The sequence below is a fragment of the Emydura macquarii genome, unplaced genomic scaffold, assembly GCF_026122565.2.
Source record: "Emydura macquarii macquarii isolate MOO-44397 ecotype Brisbane River unplaced genomic scaffold, CSIRO-AGI_Emac_v2 contig_2676, whole genome shotgun sequence".
Taxonomy (NCBI): Eukaryota; Metazoa; Chordata; order Testudines; family Chelidae; genus Emydura; species Emydura macquarii.
In genome coordinates, this window is record NW_027132813.1 from 41107470 (window position 1) to 41127764 (window position 20295).

The window sequence follows — 20295 nt, forward strand, 5'->3', positions numbered from 1 at the left end:
CTTGCCGGAAGGTAAGTATTGAGTATCAAGTAATGATAGAATTAACAAGGCATGCTGAGTTTACAGCTGTAGGCATCAGCTCAGCAAAGCCTAGAAAAGGAGTCTAGGTGATTGAATATAACGGTCCTTCATAGCCGTAAGTTTTTTTCCTATTATTAAAATAGTCCATAACTTTGCAAATAACTTATTACTATTATTCATATTGTCTTGCACCTAGGACCCTGAAACAGGTCAGAGGCCCATTGCGCTAGGCACTGTAACACACAGAGTAAATAATGGTCCCTGCCCCAAAGAACTTACGAATGAGAGGGTGAAATCTTGACCCTTTTGAAGTCAATGACAAAACTCCCATTGATGTCAATGACCCTTAAAAGACAAGATGTAGCAGGTGGGTGACCCAAACAAGTGCGCAGTGGGCTGGGGAATAGGAAGGATGGACTGATCATAAAATAATTAATAATATTAGGATTGTATTTATACTTGTTTATTACTCAAAACATTTAGGCTAATATTTTTAAAAGTGACCAGTGGTTTTGTGTGCCTTGTTTTTTGGGAGCCCAGCTTGAGACACTTTGAAGGGGCCCGATTTTCAGAAAGTGCAGCACACCTGCCATCAGGCATCTTTCAAGGTGTTTCAGAAAGGGAGGCACTAAGAATCACTAGTCACTTGTCAAAATCTTGGCTTTAAACTAATCTGCTGGCTTAGCCAGGCTGCCACTGATCTGGGTTCTGGCGATGTGCCATCTGCCTGCTGCTGGATGCTAACCACTGAGTTCATTTATACATATATATTGGATTAAGGGCCTTTTCGAACAGGTAAAGAGTGCTCCATAATGTACTGTGGTAGCTGACACGCCACTGGCACTTGGCTGATGATAAGTTAAAGATGGATAGGGAATTGTCATGGCAGGGGCTAGGAAGAAGGAGGTGACCTGCACTGGGGGAAGATGGAGCCACTTCAGAGAAAGGAGAAAGCCAGAAGCAGCAGAGGTACAAAGAGAACTGGAGTAGTAGCAGTAGAGAACAGGGAGAGGAGAGGAGATAGTGACTGGGGCAAAACTCAAATTCCCCTGAAATTAGCCAGAGCATGGGGACTGCACTACAAAAGCAGGATAATTCCATTAAACCTTATTTTCGGATCAACCTACTTATGTAATGTTTTGTATATGTTTTACATGCCCTAATAGATGAATTAAGCTCTGGCAGTTGATGATGATTGAGAGAGTAAGACAGAGGAAAAAGGAAGCCATTTCTGCATCTCTGGTTTCTTGCTTACAGTCTCCCTGGAAGAGCTATCTTTAGTTTAGTCTTTACAGTTTATCTAACTCCTCCCCTTAAATTTACTTTGGATAATTAACAGATTTCAGTTGCTGTATATCAAAAGCGCACACATTTAGGACCAAGCTAAAGCACAAAGCACTGCAGAAGTGGGCTAGCAATTAGAGTTGGTTGGAACATTTTCAAAGTACCGATTTCAACAACATTTTTTGATGGGAAGGTTTCTAAGGTTCAAGGTGGATGCACCATTCACTTCCAGGGGAGGGGGACGGAGAGGGAGAAAGAGACCAACCTAATCAAAATCCTAATATTTCAATACAATTCCATTTTGCAAAAATGTTCAACATTTTTTGTTCCAAAGAGGAACATTTTCCAGCCAGCTCTACTAACAATACATTTTAGACTAAGTAGCCTGTCAGAGAACCTGAATCTGGTGAAAAGAAAAAGACGCATGAAGGCAAGGAAATATGGCATCCATTTGTTAATGTTTAGAAAATTAAGGGAAACATGTTTTGTTTCAGAATATGATCTTCAAGAAAAATAAATAAAAGGTGCTGTCTGCTGCGCTGAGGATAGTCTTTGGTAGGAGAAAAAATTGCACATGGTCCAATCCTGAATTTAGACTAACTTCAGTTGGCGTCAGAGGGAGATTTGTCTGACAAAGGACCGAATAACAACTGGATTAAGAATCTCAGGATTTAGCGCAGAGAATTACCTCTGATAGAGGGATGGCCCTACAGTTCCTGGGCCCCAAGCAATACAGTTATGTGGAGGGGATGCAAAACGTTGCTCTGGAGGAGGAAAATCAGACCATGAGTTGCTCAGGGTGCTGTGAGGCCTCCTAAAGTGTGAGGATTCTGTTAATAAATCAAACTCATAGAGTTCTTGATCCTCCAGTTCCCAGAGAGGATAGGGAGAAGTTGCAGGAGGAACATTATACTATGAGGGACTTCCAGGGAGGAGGCCATTCTTTGAAGCTTTGCTAAAGCATATGGAGTGTGCTGTGTCTCTGCTCACACGACAGATTCCCCATCTTGTCCTGTTGCCCAAGTGGAATATTGGACCTTGGGGACTTTCCTGTCCTGGCCTGCTGCTGAAGACAGTAAAAGAATCAGATTTGGTGAGGCCTCCAAAAATACTAGGCTCCATGCAGTCATCTGTCTTACTTGGGCTTAAGTCAAGTACGCTGTTGCGTTGGAGAGACAACAGTGTCAAGAAAATGTGATGCACTTCCTCAGGATAGAATGAGAACTGCGTTATTATGTTAAATAGTTAAAACTGCCTACTTCCTAACAATTCCCATGGTTCCTTTTTACACACAGTGCCTTGCATCTCTCAATGAAAGATCCTGACAACGGAATAAAAGAACTGAAGCTGGAAAAAGACAAGAAAGTGTTCAATCACTGCTTTACAGGTAACAAACTCTTGTCCCCCATTTGCCATTTAAAGTGCTCCATGCAATGAAATATGCATTAGGGCCCGAGTCATGGCACTGCAGGTGTAGAGCACAGCACCACTGAGCTTTGGAGGGCCCAGTCCGAGTCATATAAAACCCTGAGGAGAAAAGCTGGTGGGAGCTTTTTCCATCAGTGGGAAGCTGGTTGCTGTGAATCTTTCTGTAGAGAGCTCAGAAATGTCTGCTATAGGCCAGGTAGTGGGTGGTTTTGGATGGGACAGATTGTGCCTATTTTAAAATGTGATCCGAGAGATGAAAGGATTAAACTAGCTCTTTTCATCTGTAGTGTCACTGAATCCTTAATACTAACTGAAATATTCTTAAAGGGGTACTGTGCAGTATTGGCTCCCATCAGCAAAACTACCCTGGGAGTAGTCAGTGCTCCCATCCTGCTTCAAGACAAAGTCTATCGTGGGCTGGAAAGAATCAAAACGCACCCTCTTCCTGCAGTATTGCTGTATTAACAAAGTAACTCCAAAGAATCTCATTCCCCAGGCTTGGCCATTCCCAGGATTCCTCACTTAGGACTTCTCAGCTCCGTCCTGTATTCCCTGACTGCTCACCCTTCTTTTCTGTGTAAGCTGCAACTAACGAGCGATCTTGCCACCAGGAGTCAACAGGTCAACACTAACAGTGTGGGTCAGCAAAAGTACATTGCCACACACTCCGATTAGCCTGTCATATTTGTCATTTAAAATATCAGATTCATGAACACAGAGAACAGGCCAATTGCCTTTGTATGTGGAACTTTTAATGGTTATTTTCTCAGCAATGACTGTTAATACACATCTTGTTTTATTATCTTGTGACTAGGCAGCTGTGTTATTGACTGGCTAGTGTCAAGCAATGTTATCCGAAATCGCAAGGAAGGTCTCATGCTAGCCTCTTCCCTATTAAATGAGGGCTACCTGCAGCCAGCTGGGGACACTTCCAAGAGTGCTGCCGAAGGATTATCAGAAACCTCCTTCCTCGATCTATCTGATGCCTATTACTACTTTGTGAGTGTTGTGGCGTGTTCTTCTAGCTTCTGAAGAGTTTGAACATAGGTCTCCAGGCTTCTTGCTTTCCTCAGTCCCACAGCAGCTTTCTCAAAGTCTCGGAAAGTGACTATGTAGAGATGGACTTCTATGTTTTGTGGCTTCCAGAATGAAATTGCCCATTGTAAAGGTTTAAAAAAAAATGCTTGTCCTAGCGGCCAGCTGAGAAAACACAACCTGAGATCTGACGGTCAAACTGGGTTCTTCTGACTAACACGCATGCTCACTGATAATAGAAGTGCTGCCACGGGAACTTAGCTAACAATTCTACTGATGATACACGAGCCTGAGAGGAATACAGTTCATTGATCCTAGGGCCATACTTGCTCTGCAGTTTCTCATAGGAGTGAAGTGTTACAAACCAATTTTTGTCAACAAAGTCACCAGATGTGACTCAGTCGACACAAGGAGCAGGTCGCACCCAATCTTTAGCAGACAGGAAAGTTTCCTTCTTTAATATTTTGTTTCACTCCCACCTGACTTAGCTTGGATCATCTCAACTGAGCTAGATGGGTAACCACACATTTCATGGTTTTAATTTAACAGGGTGCTTCAGACACAAGCTGGTTACATGAAAAGCATGAAATATCACTCATGTTATCAGATAAATGTTTAAACTCATTTGGTTTCCTGAGTCACAGTAACAAATAACTATTGCTTCTATTAAATAATATTATTTAAAAGCTTTTACTCCTATAAGTTCTGTTTACATTAATCACATCTGTGGGAGAAAGCTTGACATCAATACGAGTTTTGTCTGAGTAAAGACTGCAGATTTGGCTCATTAATCCATTTATCCTTATAAAGTTCTTATGAGGTAGGGCAATTTTACAGATAGGGAAACTGAGTTCGAACACTGGCAGTGAAATTCCTGGCTCTTAGACCTGGGCTCAGACCACACCTATCTCACACAGTTGCAATGCGCTCTAGTCTATTTCAGCTTTTTTCCAGTTCTAATACATGCAAGTATGGCATCAAGAAAGCCCAGTATCACAACATGTCAGCTCCCAACTTGACATTGTGTGAAGTTCAAAATTTAATAGTTATCTATGAGCCACAGCACTATATTCCTCTGCATTTGCATCTTTTGAACTGTGCAATGTTTCACTAAAGTGCATCGCACTGATCTGGTTGCTGTGGAGCTTGCAAATATTGCAGGCATCTTGAGACAACTAAATTCAGTGCTGGCTTCAAAACCGCAGGGAGGGTATAGAAAACTACAGAAGATAGACACCAGTGGCCAGTTCTTGGTGGAAAAGGGTTTAAAGCCTAGGCAAGCAGCATTCTCTGCTTTTTCCAAATTTCATGAAAGCCTGTGGGGTGTTTAGAGAGGGAATGGGCATGGTGGGGCAGTGGAGCCAGGTGATGGTAGCTCTCACTGGCATCCTTCCTTCTCAAGCCTGCAGGAAATTAGCTGTCAGCACCTTACATAAGTTCCCCTCTGCACATTGAAAGTCATTGTAAGAGAAGGTTTGGAGTAGTCACTGATTGGGACCCCTTAGGATTCTGGGACCCTTATTCTCATGGCAAGAGAAAAGGGTCAACAGACAGCAGTGTATGGGCACTGAGACACAGACCAATGTTCCAGCTTTCTCCAAATGTCCTGAGATCCACTGGGAAATCCCACAAAGAACCTGGCCCTATGCTCATTTGGCCCCAACACTCAATGGATACAGATAATCTGCTGGCTGAAATTCAGAGTTTCTTGGCTTTTCTGGGAGGTTTTCCAGAGGAAGGGTTGTTTTGGCCTCGTGGCTAGCAAAAAAAAAAAAAAAAAAAAAAAAAGCCATACACAAGCTGACCTCCTTTTGGGTAGGAAAACAAACCCCTGCAGCCATGTGGTTTCTAAATGGTGTCCTCTTCCTTGCGTTTATACAGGCAGATAGCGGGTTCTTCTGTGAAGGGAATTCTAGTGATGACGACGTGATCTTGAAGGAAGAGTTCAGAGGCACAGTGGTCAAACAGGGGTGTTTGCTGAAGCAGGTCAGCATTTCACTCGTTCTGCTTTTACAAGAGGAATGAAGTCAACAAAACTCAAGGATAAAATATATCCAGAAGCTTCTCGAGAGATTGGCGCTAAACCTGGGCCATCTGAGTGTAACACACTGTGAGTGTGTGTTACAGGCCCCCCCTCTGTGTCAATCCACAGAAAACATGAGTTCGGCTAGCCCCTGGCAACAGTGCTTCAGCTCAAACTGTAGCCATTGTGCTTGTAGTGCTGGAGGACTCTGGTTCCATCCCAGTGTATGGCTGGGTTACATGGTGGTGTAACTGGTGGTGGCTGTTACATGAATTCTTAGCAGCGGCAATCTTTCCCAGAATGTTCTTGGACCTCCTCACTTTGTACAAAGATGCTTTCTGCTGAGATTGACCAGTACTTTTTTCAGAGTTAATAAGGTTTACTGCTGTTATATACATTGCAGGAACACAAGACCAGTCAGAATATTAGCAGAACAGTCAGGCAGGATCAGGGTTCTTCAGTGACATTAACACTGTGTGACAAGCCATAACAGGTTGGGAGTAAGATATTAAGTATTGATCATCCCCTGCTGATTTAAACCAAAAATCTGAGTTTGGCCAAAATTTAAAATAGGCTGCCCTGTCCTGGAGCAATGTGACATGCTCCAGGCATGTCTGACAGCCCATGCACATCTCAAAGGAAGTATCACTCCATGAGATAATGTGATATTTAGTCAGAGAGATAGGTAAGCCAAATAAGTTGCAAGGAGTGGGATTTGACAGCGCTGTAGGTAAAGCAAGAGGCCAGTGCTTTTAGGAGTGACCCACCATTATTAGAAGTCATGGATTGTAGAAGGTAGAGTTGTATAGATCTGCACTGAGGCCCCAATGTTGCAATGAGCTTCTTGGGGCTAGACCACAGCATCCAGACAGAACCCCAGTGACTTCACTGAGGCTTTGTGCAGGTGTAGTATTCTGCCCACACAGTGCTCATTGTGGCATCAAGTTTTAGGTCCTAGAGTGGTGGACTCTATAGAAAACAAAAAGATAGGCATTTAGTTAGATATAGTTGTTGGATGGTATAACAGTTCCTAATCCCCTCTCTGGAGGAATTGAAACAGAAAATCCCCATGTTATTGTCACCTTTTCTGCTCCCTGATACTATTTGGTGTTTAGATCACATGATGGGTAGGTGTCATCATGATGATGATGATAATAATGAATGAACAGATAACATGGATACACCACTTGAAGGTCTGAGTCAGTGAATGATTCCTCAAATCATCTGCAGCAGGGAGTATGAGTACTTATTGACCATGTCATCTCTTCTTGTACTCTTCTTGCAAAACTGCAACACATAAAGAATATTTGACATATTTAAAGGGATGTGACTCTTCACCATATTTCTGCTATTATTCGCTTCCCCACACTCTCTACTGTTGGCCCATATCTAGTGAGTAAAGAACTTCCTTGTGAACAGCTATAGTAACTTAAGAAACGGAAATATCTTTGAAATAGCAGGAGGAAATGATGGGTGACAGCCTTTTGGCTAATCTTAGTCTGGTTTTGGTCATCCACTGTAAGTCACAGTGGATTGTGAGAGGCCACAGTTTCTGAGTGTTGTTGCTTCTGTCTTTAATGTCTGTTTTCCAAGACTGAAGATACAGCTGGTGAAAATGCACATCTATTTTAAGTGGATAATAGTATTTAACTTTGTGACTATCTTTTGTCCAGGCAAGAAAACTAGCTACAGAATTAGATATAGGGTAAGATTTTTAAAAGTGCCTAAATGAAATCAGTGATTGAAATCAAGGGCTTTATGAGCCTAAGTTAATTTTGAAAATGGGACTTAGGTGCCTAATTCACTTGGGCACTTTGGAAAACATCTATTGTAAATTCCATCATTAAAGGCACCCATATTCAAGGCCAAAGCATTAGTTTTTAGCTATATTTTCCTATTCTTGTGTGTGTGATTTCTTTTAAACAAAGCAGACTATTAAGTGACTTTGTATAAATTTCCTTAGGGGCATCGGAGGAAAAACTGGAAAGTGAGAAAGTTTGTCCTAAGAGAGGACCCTGCATATCTTCACTACTATGATCCTGCTGGGGTAAGAGATTTTGTTCATATTTTTACCAGCATCACTCAAGAGCTTCTTAAAGACATGATCTCCAGCTAGGCTGGTGAATGGAATATTACTTTGCGAGTATTTGGTGGTGAAGCGTGTGAGTATGGGGGAAACACTTGTGCAGCTTCTGACTAGCTGTAGCTGTTCTCTAGATAAGCAAAGAATGTCAGGCTCTATATGGTGCTGGGTCAGCCTGGCTGAGCTCCAATCACACCTCTACTCTGTCCTTTTAGCCACTGATTAATTACATTAACAATACTGTCATGCTGTCTGGAGTGGTTCATGACCGTAGTGCCAACCTCAGGGCAGACAGTCAAAACCAGGGCAGAAAACCCAAATAGGTGGTATGTTCTATAATTAGATTTCACCAACCCAGTAAGAAATGTGAATTCCTGGGTCACAGTAACAGTCTCACCATGGAATCACAGACAGCACGTTGGGCACTCCAGTCTATCTTGCCACCCAGGCAAGCTGGACTTTGTGATAAATGGTCACTTACACCAAAAATCACACAATATTCAGGTTGCTTCCAGTCCCAAGAGACCAATCACTCACTCCAGGTCAATTTGTACCTTAGATCTCACACCAAAGACTACACTGATAGCTAATCCTATAGTAAACTAATTAAGGATTTATTAACTATGGGAAAAAGGTTATTTTCAGGTTAAACCAGACAACAAATGAGTTACAATCTTAGGTTTAAAAAGGTGACAGAGATGTAGTAATCTGTCCTGAATGTCTTTTAGGGCTAACCCAAGTTGATCCTGGAGATCTCTGCTTTTGATTCTTAGCTCCAGCTCTTGTGAAAGTCCAAACAGCAAAGAGATAACCATTACTTCTTGTGGGCATCTTTATATGCCCTTCCCCCAGAGTTCAAATGGATGGGATGAGCACTCCTTCATGAGCACTCTTCATGGGTGGATGTGGCAATCAATAAAGTTTTTGTCCTGCAATGGCCTGTTCAGTCTCGATAGTCCTTTTAGAAGGGTGTGGAAACAGCTCTTTCTGCCTAGTTTCACAAGTTGAGAGGAGGCATTTTTACAGTTATAAGAAAAACTTTCATATTGCCTTATAGCATGGGACACAGACATTACAAGTAAGATAAATGCATGCCTCAACTTACAAGCATTTTATAGAGACTAGCCACATTGTTACAAGTCTAACATCTAACTTGAACAATAACATACAGGTGATCTGGTCTGGTTTCCGGCTATGAATTTGTCAGCGCTCAGCTGACGCCTACAGCCTTGGCAAGAGCTGACACCTGGTTTTCCAGTGTCACAAATACACCTTTGTTTATGTGCTCAGACTTGATTAAAATCTGTTAGGTCATAAAAAAAAAAAAAAAGGTAATCAAATACAGCCAGTCTTTTTACTGTTGTATTTTCTCTGTTGGCCTGAACCAGGATATTCTATCTCTTGTATAATGATAGTGGGACAAATTCTTCCCAAATATAAGTAGGTGCCTCAATGGAGCTGCACCTGCTTATGTTAGGGATACATTTGGCTCACTGGGTCAATGCTTCCCTGTATCTGAGCTCAGTATAGGAGAGGGTCCAATAGGGTGCCAGTTATGTCTGTTTGATCGTGTCCTGGAGGTGTCAGGGAAGCTTAGAGCCAAGAGAAGGTCAGAACAGAGGAGTTTTGCTCTGCCACACCCCCAGCCCACTTCCAACTTGCCCTTCTAGCCCCTAGCATAACCTCTCTACCAGAGTGGGCATGTGTAGGGGCTTCCTTCAGGTTTGTGCCATGCTTCCTTCAGGTTTGTGCCAGCAGAAATTTTCTCTCCACAAGGAGAATTCTCCCCTAGCCACGTACAGCCATAGTCCTGAGCTGCACAAGAGAGCTGGAGTGGAAACAAGAATCTGGCCTAGCATGTCTGTGGTGGTGATTGTCCTTCTGTAGAGAAGGACTTTCTAGAACTAGCCGCCTTCTCAGACGATGTTGAGACCAGCCTTCCTTTGTGGAACATCTGCTGGCTGCAGGTATGTTGCTTCTATTCACTGCTGGAAGGGCCCAGTCAGTCCAGATCTTGTATTTTGTACAAATCTCTACCTTTTTGCACATTGATCTTAGCCGGGATCCTCCAAAATATTTAGCAGATATTTAGTATTCCAAAGGGGCTCCCCCATCCACATGCAAATTTCCCGCTGTCCCATGGCGCCCATTTTTCATATTTTTTCATCCTACATCCCTCCGTCCAGTGAATAGTTCCAGTCAGGTATATCTGGACAGTTTTAGAAGCAGACATGTTGGATTTTTAAAGTATGCCCATGATTGTTTTGTTTGGAATTCCTGTCAGGGAGAAGATCCACTTGGAGCGATTCACTTGAGGGGTTGTGTGGTGACAGCTATCGAAGACATACCAGATGGTAAGGAAACACACAAACAGCAGTGTGGTGTTTGCAGTACACATCTAGATGCAATCATACAACATCCTGGCTCAAAAATAAGCCATTCACAATTTTTCATGCATGGATCAGGTCAGCAGTGTTAATCCCCAGAACTGAGTCTCTGCAGCTATCCTAAGAAAGACTGAGCTAAGGGAGTTAGGAAAATACATAAGTTGTCATGTGCTTAGGCTAACTCTGCTGAAAGCATTATACTTGGCCTCTATGCTGAGGTAACCTACTGCAATCTATGACTCTGGAGGGGAGGTGTTGGAGTCAGAAGGATTAGGCCAAGAAGCAGTCAATCTACACATTATACTCTCTTCTGAAACCAGGGAAAATGCTCATGGGGAGGAAAACCACCATAGTTAATCCTTCAAGGAACAACATTAGCAGCATATGTTCTCTTTCCACGGAGGGATGGATAGTATAAAACACAGCAAGGTTGACCATTGACTATTGACTACTTGATTCCTGAGGGAGTTGCGCTGCTACAGGGGAAGGAAGCATGGCGGCATCATGATCTGGGGCGATAGTCATGCTCTGCTGATTTTGGAGGCTGCACTCTGTGCGTGGCCACGAGTCCTTCTTCATGGAGGGGCGCTTTGAGAGGAATCGCCTGGATATGAACCTCACAAAATTTGCAACAACTCAGCCCACCCCACTGTGGGAGGACTGGTTGTGGCTCTTAGCACTTGATAAATGTGTTGCTCTTATTCTATAGTGTTGGTAGTTCCAGTGCCTGATGTCTGTCGAGGGGGAGGCTCACATTCAGAGATGTGGTTTTTGTAGGTGAGAAGCCTTTCTTTGCAATGGCAGAGTCAGTGCTAATGGTAGAAAGAAAGGAAATCCTCATTTGGTTTTAGAGGCAGAAACACTGTAAACATGGGCTAAAAATTCTCTGTTCACATCTGAAATTTGCTGCTGTCTTTCTTCCCTCTCTGTTAGCCAAGAAGCATGAAGCTGCCAGCAACCTGTTTGAAATCATCACAGCAAATGAAATCCACTATTTTTTGCAAGCAGCCACGCCTGTGGAGCGTACAGAGTGGATTAAAGCAATTCAAGTTGTTTCTAGGACGGGGAAATAAAGACCAGCCTCCAGCAAAGAAAACCAAACTGAACACTTCTAGCAAAAGGGAATTTTAACATGTAACCCAGGAAAGTGATTTCATCTAGGCAGTCTTCCTGAGGCTTGTGGGTAGCATGGGCGCTTTCACTTCTGTAGTGGATACTAACAAACTAATGAACTCCCCACTACTGTAACTGAGAGATTTTACTAATTTATAGTATAGAATGTGTCCTACTAATTTGTGCATATTTGTAATTGTTAGCTTAATCTGTGAAGGTAACTCCTTGGGCCTTCTTTTGCTCACACTGAAGATTGAGAGTTTTGTCATTAACTTAGTTGGGAGCAGGATCATGCCACTGATGTAAATAAAAGTGACTCCACCTGTCAGCTATCAGTATTCTTTTGTTACTCAACTACATTCCGATGTCTTCAAATAAGTCTGTTGCTAAGAAAGAGGACTTTCACTTTCTTTATTTTCCTGCCAAGGGTCCTTCAATTGCTTCCATGAACAGAACTAAATTTTTTACGGGAAGGGAGAGACACCCCCTTTCCTCTGAGAGAATCCGATTCACCCCTTTAGAACAGTATTTCAGTGCTCGAGGAAGGGAATGGCTTGACATCCATGGAAACGCTTTGCCCGGAGCAACTAGAGCACAGGTAGCTGAAGTATAAGCTTTCCCATAGCACTCCGCCCAGTGTATCTCAATTGTGAGCTGGAGGGACCATCTCTGAGATGAGTGTAATTCATTCTCCATACTCAGTCAATCCTTGACCTTTGCCAAATCTCTCCAAAAGAGTCAACGGGTAGAGACTCACTCACGACTGATCTGGGGACCTAGTGATGAAAGTCTCCATAGACTATAACCAATTCCCTGAGCAATTGAGGTAATCCAAGTACATTTATTTTCTTCCTCAGAGACATGCACAACGCTTAATTCTTTGATTTAGTTATTTTAAGTATATGTGGCTACATCTACACAGCCCCACAGTTTGGATTACAGTGGTGTGAATAGCCGTGTGCGCCGAAGGGCTCCAGTGTCACTCCCCTGTGTGGATGCTGTGGGTGTGAACTAAAAGGTTTCTGCTTCACATTAATGTGGTGTTGTTTGAAGAGACCTACGTCAATGCAGATGAGAAACCTTTTCATGTGTGCCTGCAGCATCCCCACAGGGGGAGTCACAGGGCAGCATTTTAGTGCACCCTGCTATTCACACTCCAGTAGTCTGAACTGTGGGGCAGTGTAGACAAGCCAAATGGTATTTATTAATGAGAGAAAAATTATGCATCTTCTGTAACCAGAATAAATACTGACAGTGGGGTGGTTCTGTTTTTCCGATTAATTACATAATCTAGATGTGTCTACAAAAAAAGGCAGCTAGGAAGATGACTTGGAATAGGATTAAAGGTAGAGTTGTGTCAGATTCTACATGTAGCCCTGGTTTAGGCTACCACTTCCCTGTATGTAGGAGAACTTCAAATCTTAGAAAGTTTGGTTTCAATAAGCAACCAAAAACTCAGCTACTATCCAGACCACGTTGGTCAAGAAATCAGCCTAGATGGCAGCCTCTTTATATTTTACTCTCTCGACTTTTGAGTCCAGACGAAACCAGAAAAGGAAGATGTAGAAAAGTGAAAGTATGGGTTAAAGTGAACATTTTAAAACTGGTTTGTGCTCTAGGCCAAGATTTGGGTAGTTCTTGAAACATAAACATATACTTTACATTTCGATAGCCTCTTCAAGACTCTCAAATCCCTTGTGTTATTTGACCTGCTTCGCCAGCCCTACTATATGTAGGACAGATCCTGCGATACTGATGTGCATAGTCACTTTGAAGTGAATGGGACTTATCATATGATGAAAGATTAGTGGATTGTGCCCCAGAGCCTCATCTCTTTGTGAAAGGACTAATGGGCCTGATCTCCTATCCTGATATCAATGGCAAGTCAAGAAAGCACTAAAGCACATACTTAAGTCCATCCCTATTTAGGGACAGCCTGGCCACCTTCATATCACCTACAGTACTGTTGATAACACACGCCATTAGGCGATTACTGCAGTTTTTATGACAAACACCAAAAACAAATACATTCTCCAACTTCATCCAACTCACTCTGTCACACAAAACCTTACCAGTGACCTCAGCAATGGGAAGGCAAAATAACTTTCCAAATGAATGGATTGTGTGACAGTCAGATGTGCCAATCTGTTGATACAGCTGTGTTGGAGGTCACCATTCAGGTTTTTGCAAGGACTCAAGTATGAACTGCCATACAAATTTATATTTATGGCTACCTTCACTACCAGCAGGACTAGAGACACAGGGCAGATCATCCCCTGTGTGAGTTTGTGGCCCATAAATTCTGTGAATCCTCTTAATTTTCCCAGAGGAGTAGAAGTTTGCCCCTCTTCCATGGATAGAAAGGGCAAGCAGTTCACACTAAAGAACATTTAAGGAGATCTGCAAGAGACTACGGTCATCTACCTGAGGGCCCAGTGTCTCAGTATTGTCCGCCAACTACCATTAGCTTCTGGACAGCACCAACTCCTGCAGAGGCTCCTCACTCCAGTGACTGCCTCTGGAAGAAGCAGTCATATCACGGAGGTGCAACGGGACTTTGGCCCTGATCTTGCATGAGATTACACAGGGATGGACCCCTGCAGCAGGCAGAACCTCATTGACTTCAGTCACACTCCATGTGGGTGCAGGGATCTGCAAGTGTGGGGTCATGGGATCTGGGCTTAAGAGACGCTTTTGTTAGGTTAAATGGGGAGAGGATGATACCGCAGTCACAGCACTTCTACCTTCCACACTTTGTTCCCACCTCACCTGCTTCCATGAGTTTTTTTTCTTTTCCACCGGTGGAGACAGTAGGGATAATTTGGCCTACAACATTTTTAAAATATCTGCTTAGATTCTACAGGATATGTTGTCCTAGAAATATTCATGACCCCAAGGTGGAGAAGAAACACACATGGCTCTTGCCCTAACAGGTCTCTAGTTATCATAATCAAAATATGACCCTGTGCTTGGGAAATGTATTGTTACAGTACTTGCTGAATCTGTGTTTATACACATGTAATGCATTCCCAGTTTCCATTATCTATGTGAATTGCCCCCAGTGAAATGTTTCACTGCAGAGGTCAGCTTTTGTTCTTTAATAATTGTCTTCCATCTCAGAAATAACCAGAAAACAAACACCCACAGGAGCAGCAGGCAGTGATGGATGTGTCGGTTTGTCTTTGGCTCCCTGTAAAACGCCTCACGGGAAATCAGCTTGCAACAAGTACTTCCTGTAAGTCACCAGCACTGACAGAATTGCTGACATTTGGCCCAGTTTTCTGCTAAGGGGAAGCCTGGAGATCAAGATAGAAGGTGCTCATGCAGCCATGCTTTCTTGATAATGGCTTTGTGGCTGCTGGCTTATTATAGAGTCTGAGTTCACATATCCAAAAATATTCTGTAGAACTGCAAAACAGCAAAACAAAAACTTACTTGATATTAGTCAGTGAGTGAAGCAGTTGGTAATGTTTAATAAAGTCACTGCTCTAGCTATAGAAACCTAAACTGGTTTCTGCCTTTGTCTCTATTATCTAGATATGGCTGGGTGATTCAGCTGCCCATGTTCCAGTGCTGTTGTCTCTGGTGGGGGATACTCTGTTCCAGTGGTTCCCAACCTGTGGCACGGGGGCCAAAAGTGGCCTCCAGGGACATTCAAAGTGGCCTGCAGCTCCCCTCCTGTTGGCTGCGGAAGGGAGCCGCTGCCTAAGGACCCAGGTGGAGTGCATTGCTGCATGGCTAAAAGACCGAAGCAGGCTGCCAGCTGCAGCCAAGGGGATGGAGAATCAGTGCTCCCCTCCCCCTGGCTGTATCAGGGAGCATAGCAAAGCGCTCTGCATAGGTTCATAGGTGCTAAGGTCCCTGCTGGAACCAGAGGGAGGGGAGCACTGATCTTCTGTCCCCCAGCTGCAGAAGGGAGCCACTGCCCAGGGACCCAGGTGGAGCGCACGGGGCTATAGGATGCATGCAGCTTCCCTGCTGCAGCCAGGGAGATGGGAGATCAGTGAGGAGCCAGCCTCCTTGCTGAACTCCTTCCCTCTGGCTGCAGTGGGAGAGAAGGGGGGCTGCTGGCAGAGACTGGTGGCCCTTCAGGGTTGTAAAAATGATATCTGCAGCCCTTGAGCCAGAAAGGTTGGGAATCACTGCTCTGTTCAGTGTAAGCCTGGGGAGGCCAGGCAGAGGTCTCCCACTCTGAAGGTGATTTTTTTAAGTGTAGCTGCCTAGTGTGTGAGCGTCCTAGAGGGAATAGCAAGAGTGGCGGTGTACATGCTACTCCACTCACTACAGATTTCCTGTCATATGTTTTAGCTGGCTTGGTAGTGTTGTGAGTAACTTCAACACACTTGCAGTTTAATACAGGATCTTATGGCCTTCATGAAAACCATGGGATAAGCCAAGGTGATTACTAGCTCAACACTTACTGAGAAGGATGGTCTGGACCTCATTTTTGGTATGGGATTGGAGAAAGCAAGAAGTATATCCTTGCCATGACCAAATGGTTCTCTCTTTCAGACCGAGGTCAGGCCTTCTCTTTTATTCCTTTGGGAGTAAGGGCTATAGCGGAGAGTGACCCTATTTCTCCGTTCGGTACTCCACAATGGATGGATCTAGTTGGGTCCCCAAGTTCTCTAAGGGCCAGATTTTCAAATGTATTTAGACACTTAAAGATGAGACTTAGGGCATGTCTACACTGCAGCCTTAAGTTGACCTATGTTAGGTTGACTTACAGCCACTGCAGTAAGCCCTCCATGCAGCTCACCGCCAGGAAGCCCAGCTGCTTCCCTTGCTCTCAGTGCTAGGAGTGGTGGGTAGCTGCCCTGGGCTTCTCAGCTCCCTGAGTGGGGAGCCTCCAGGCAGCAGCCTGGCTCTCACTGCCCAGCTTTCTTGTCAATTTCATGGCTCCAGCTTTTTCATGGCTGGAGCCATGAAATTGACAAGACAGCCAACTGCCAATGTAAGGCGGGGTCTACACAGATTCTGCATGGCCCTAACTACACTGATATAAGCCCTGTGCCTCTTGTGGGGGTGGAGTTATTAGGTCAGTATTGTAGGGCACTTACGTCAGCGGGACAAAGCTGTAGTGAAGACACTGACATAATGAAGTCGATGTAAGCTGCCTCACATCGACCTAACTGTGTAGCATAGACCAGGGCTAAGGTCTATGCTACATAACTTGCATAGGTGTTTTTCAAAATCCCCCTGGACACCAACCTGCATCTTTTGGTACAAAAAAATCTTTGAAAATCTGGCTCTATTGAAGTTGATGAGAGTTGACCATGGCTGTTAAAAGGGGACCTGTCTCTCTCTCTCACACACACACACACAGTTCTGTTCTCTCCTCTCAGTTGGCGGCACTGTGTAATCACATAGCGGTCCGGACTGCTCTCGCAGCTGGGGTTCTGAAAGAGTTGTTCTGTACATCTCTTGTTCAATATACACAGGAGACAGTAAAAGGAATTGGGCTATAATGCCATTAACATAAGAACACACAGCTCCATGAGACAATGTTTAATGGAGCAACACTCTGTGGAATAAATTCATCCATGGCACAACTTCAACAAGTCTTTAGGATCCATTCAGTGGAGACAAAGGCCACTAAACAACTTTAAGTGTAATAAAATAGATTACTTCACCTATGTAGCATTCAGTAGGTATGCAAGAAAAGTAGTTTACACACTGAATGGCAGAATGATAGAAAGCGTAGTAAGAAAAGCAACTAAGTGGAAGTGAAAGATAAGGTGGTGGAATACCTGTTTTCACTTATACCATCCTTAGTGGTGCTTTTTACCCCTTCCACGCCCCTAATTGTTTAAGTTACAATAATTTTACTCACCCACTGAAAACTAAATCACTACAAATTATATTACTATCACTAATTAGCCTAAGGTCTCATCTTAAACAAAAGCATAATAAGTAATCAGAGATAAAAGACATATTTACACTCTCCACTTATTATAAGACTCATGCAATAACACCTGCCATAATAATTATCTTTCATTACATTCTGATTTTCCACCCCCAGGCAAGTTCAGGGAGGTTTTACAGTGGTCAGCATTACACTCCAATCTTTCACTTGACCGGGAAGTGCTGATTGAAGGCTTATCACAGTCTAATTTTAACACAAATTTATTTACCACATACCCTTACATATCACATATATACATAAAGGGGAGTGTCTTCTTCCATTAATTAAAAAACAAAATTATGCATAAAGAAAAAAACCCTTCTTTCTTCCATAGTAGGATGTTAACCCCTCTGAGTGCTTCCTCTAATCCACTATAAAGCTTCCCAGGTGAGGCAGGTCTTGTTTTAATGAGAATTAGTTACTACTGCTCTTCCACTGAGTAAAAGCCAGCTCTTTTTCTTCAACTATCCTGAGATCTCCAAGAGACTAAAATTAGGTTAGTACTGTTATATCTATAATATACTTTTCCTTGCAATGTTTTCTCATAATTATTGTTTTCCAGTTAAAAAACATTCCTAAAGTTTTAAGAGCTACTAAGGGACTCATTCATAATGGGCTAATTCCTCAGCTCCTTAGGGTTTTTTTTTTTTTTTGTGCTTAGTCAAATAAACTCAAATGAGCTTCAGTGGGAGTTTGCTTTAGAAAGAACCTCAGTGTTTGTTGCTTCTCAGGGAAACTCCCACTGAAGTTCATCTGAGTTTATTTGACTAAGCACAGAAAACAATCTGACTAAGGAGGCTAGGGTGTGGCTCACTATTTTGTCCAAGTAACTTTCTATCAAACCAAGGTTTTCATGCTACCCATTTTTGCCTATGCCATTGGTGAAAATTATTCAACACAATGGTCCTACTGCTATTTTGTTTTAGATGACTTTAAACAAAATGTCACAATAATAATTCTATTGTCTCCTATTTACAGAGTCCTCCGCTCCAGACATCTATAAAAGCACTTTTTGAATTATTTCAGTCCTACGAAACTTAACAGAGTTAGGTCACAGGAGTCTGTGCAAACCATTTTTTAGTTTTGATCTGTTTGTAATTCAGGGTTGAAAGAATCCCAAAGCTCAAATAGAGTCTGATGAACACTCCTTCCCCAAGTTTTTTACTTGATTTGTGGTTGGGAACTATTGCATAGCTTTTCCCCTGAAATTACAGAAAAGCAGTTGACCTTAACCTGAGCTTTCCTAAAGCTTGGAGCTCTTTGGACCTGCCTGTGCTTTTGGTATGGGCCTATCTCCATGTACAGTAGAACCTCAGAGTTATGAACCGATCAGTCAACCATACACCTTATTATGAACTGGAAGTATGCAATCAGGCAGCAGCAAAGATCCTCCCCACAGCATACCCTTCCCTCAAAAAGCAAAATACAGTACAGTACTGTGTTAAACATAAAACTTTCCCTTTTTTTAGTAGTTTAAAAAAACTTTTTTGACAAGGTAAGGAAACTGTTTCTTTGCTTGTTTCATTTAAATGGAGATGGTTAAAAGCAGCATTTTTCTTCTGCAGAGTAGTTTGAAAGCTGTATTAAGTCAATGTTCAGTTGTAAACTTTTGAAAGAGCAACCATAATGTTTTGTTCAAAGTCACAAACAATCACCATTCCCGAGGTGCTCATAACTCTGAGGTTCTACTGTACAAGATAAGAAAATAAATTATAAAACACATTGTTAGATAACTTAATCAACCAGTTACCGCTACTAGGTTTTTTACTCTTCTTTGGGTCAGTGTTCTCTACCTAAAATATAGTGTGGAGAATGATTATAAATGTATTGGTTTTATTAGCCAAAATAGCTCTGAATGCAAAAGAGAAATTACAGAAAGCAAAATAAAGGTGTTAGATGATAGTGTTCACGATGTCAAAACCTGAACTCTGTGTGGGATGTTGCCAATTTCAAGAGATCATAAATTAGCTTAATTCAAGGTCTTACTACGATCTTCGTTACAAAGGCCAATTTTTGTCCTAGTTCTATACTAGTCTGGACAGGTGATTTTGGTATCAATATGGAACTATGGATCCTTAAACAGAGATCCTTATTTATTTCCAGTCAAGCTTGTGCCAATGCAATTATGAAACTGTTTGGTTCAATTGACCAATTCCAGAGTAGAATTAAGAAATTTAGATAAACTACTGTATTATCAAAGGAGGTCAGTTCAATTCAAAATTACCTTGTCTAGGTGATACTCATAGTCTGTGCATGCATAAGTAACAAATCTTGGCTGTCATACATTATATCCGAAACATAACAGGCAGATGAGTAAGAATACAGTCAAAATAATAACCTTGAATTTCACCAGTGCCGTATGCTCTTAGGCAGTTGTTGCTTTAACCAAAGGTTTAAATAGCGATACAATCTTTAGCTTACAACCCAATACAAAGCTGCTTTCTCTTTTTGTCTGTTTTCAGTTGGCTTGCGTGTTTGTGTGTTCTTTCAGTGTGCTTTCCCAGCTCTGTGCGGGTAGCTGGTTCAGCTGATATTTTGTTGCCTCGGTAGTGCTGTTTAGGCTGCTCAGTGTTTCTGTCCTTGAAGCTTCAATGTTGTTAGTAGATTTTAATGTTACTCAGAAAGACCAGAGGCACGGTTCAGTGACACAGGCACTCGGCCAGGTTTATTGCTGTCAAGACACAATCCTAGTGCCCTGGCTCCGTGGCTACAGGTAGACTAACATGAGTGCCCTTTAGCAAAGAACAGCTCAGTCAGCAGCAGGACTGTCCGCTGCCCCCTTGGCCGATAAAAAAATTAAGGCAAAATACTCCTACTAAACAAACAACTAACATGCACAGCTTACACACCACCATACGTATTTCATGACATCTGTTTGTTACCTCCCCTTGTTCCCGGTATCTTGGACAAACGTCCCTATTCATTACTTTGTCAAACCATCCTATCTTGTACTAGATTGGGATGTATTTGTACTAGCTAGAATATATTTACGTAAATATCTAGTGCCTAGTACACT

At 42.6% G+C, this 20295-nt stretch overlaps 1 protein-coding gene across 2 annotated transcripts in view; it reads left to right on the plus strand.

Moving 5' to 3' along the window:
• The window catches only part of PLEK (pleckstrin), a 31307-nt gene extending 19605 nt beyond the window's left edge, over window positions 1-11702 (plus strand). For both annotated transcript variants that reach the window (XM_067564658.1, XM_067564657.1), the window contains exons 4-9: window positions 2601-2692; window positions 3548-3732; window positions 5650-5754; window positions 7755-7838; window positions 10159-10228; window positions 11195-11702. In XM_067564658.1, the coding sequence (XP_067420759.1) occupies window positions 2601-2692; window positions 3548-3732; window positions 5650-5754; window positions 7755-7838; window positions 10159-10228; window positions 11195-11334 (676 nt within the window). In that variant the 3' untranslated portion in view covers window positions 11335-11702. The remainder of the gene's footprint in view (window positions 1-2600; window positions 2693-3547; window positions 3733-5649; window positions 5755-7754; window positions 7839-10158; window positions 10229-11194) is intronic.
• Window positions 11703-20295: the final 8593 nt, after the last annotated feature.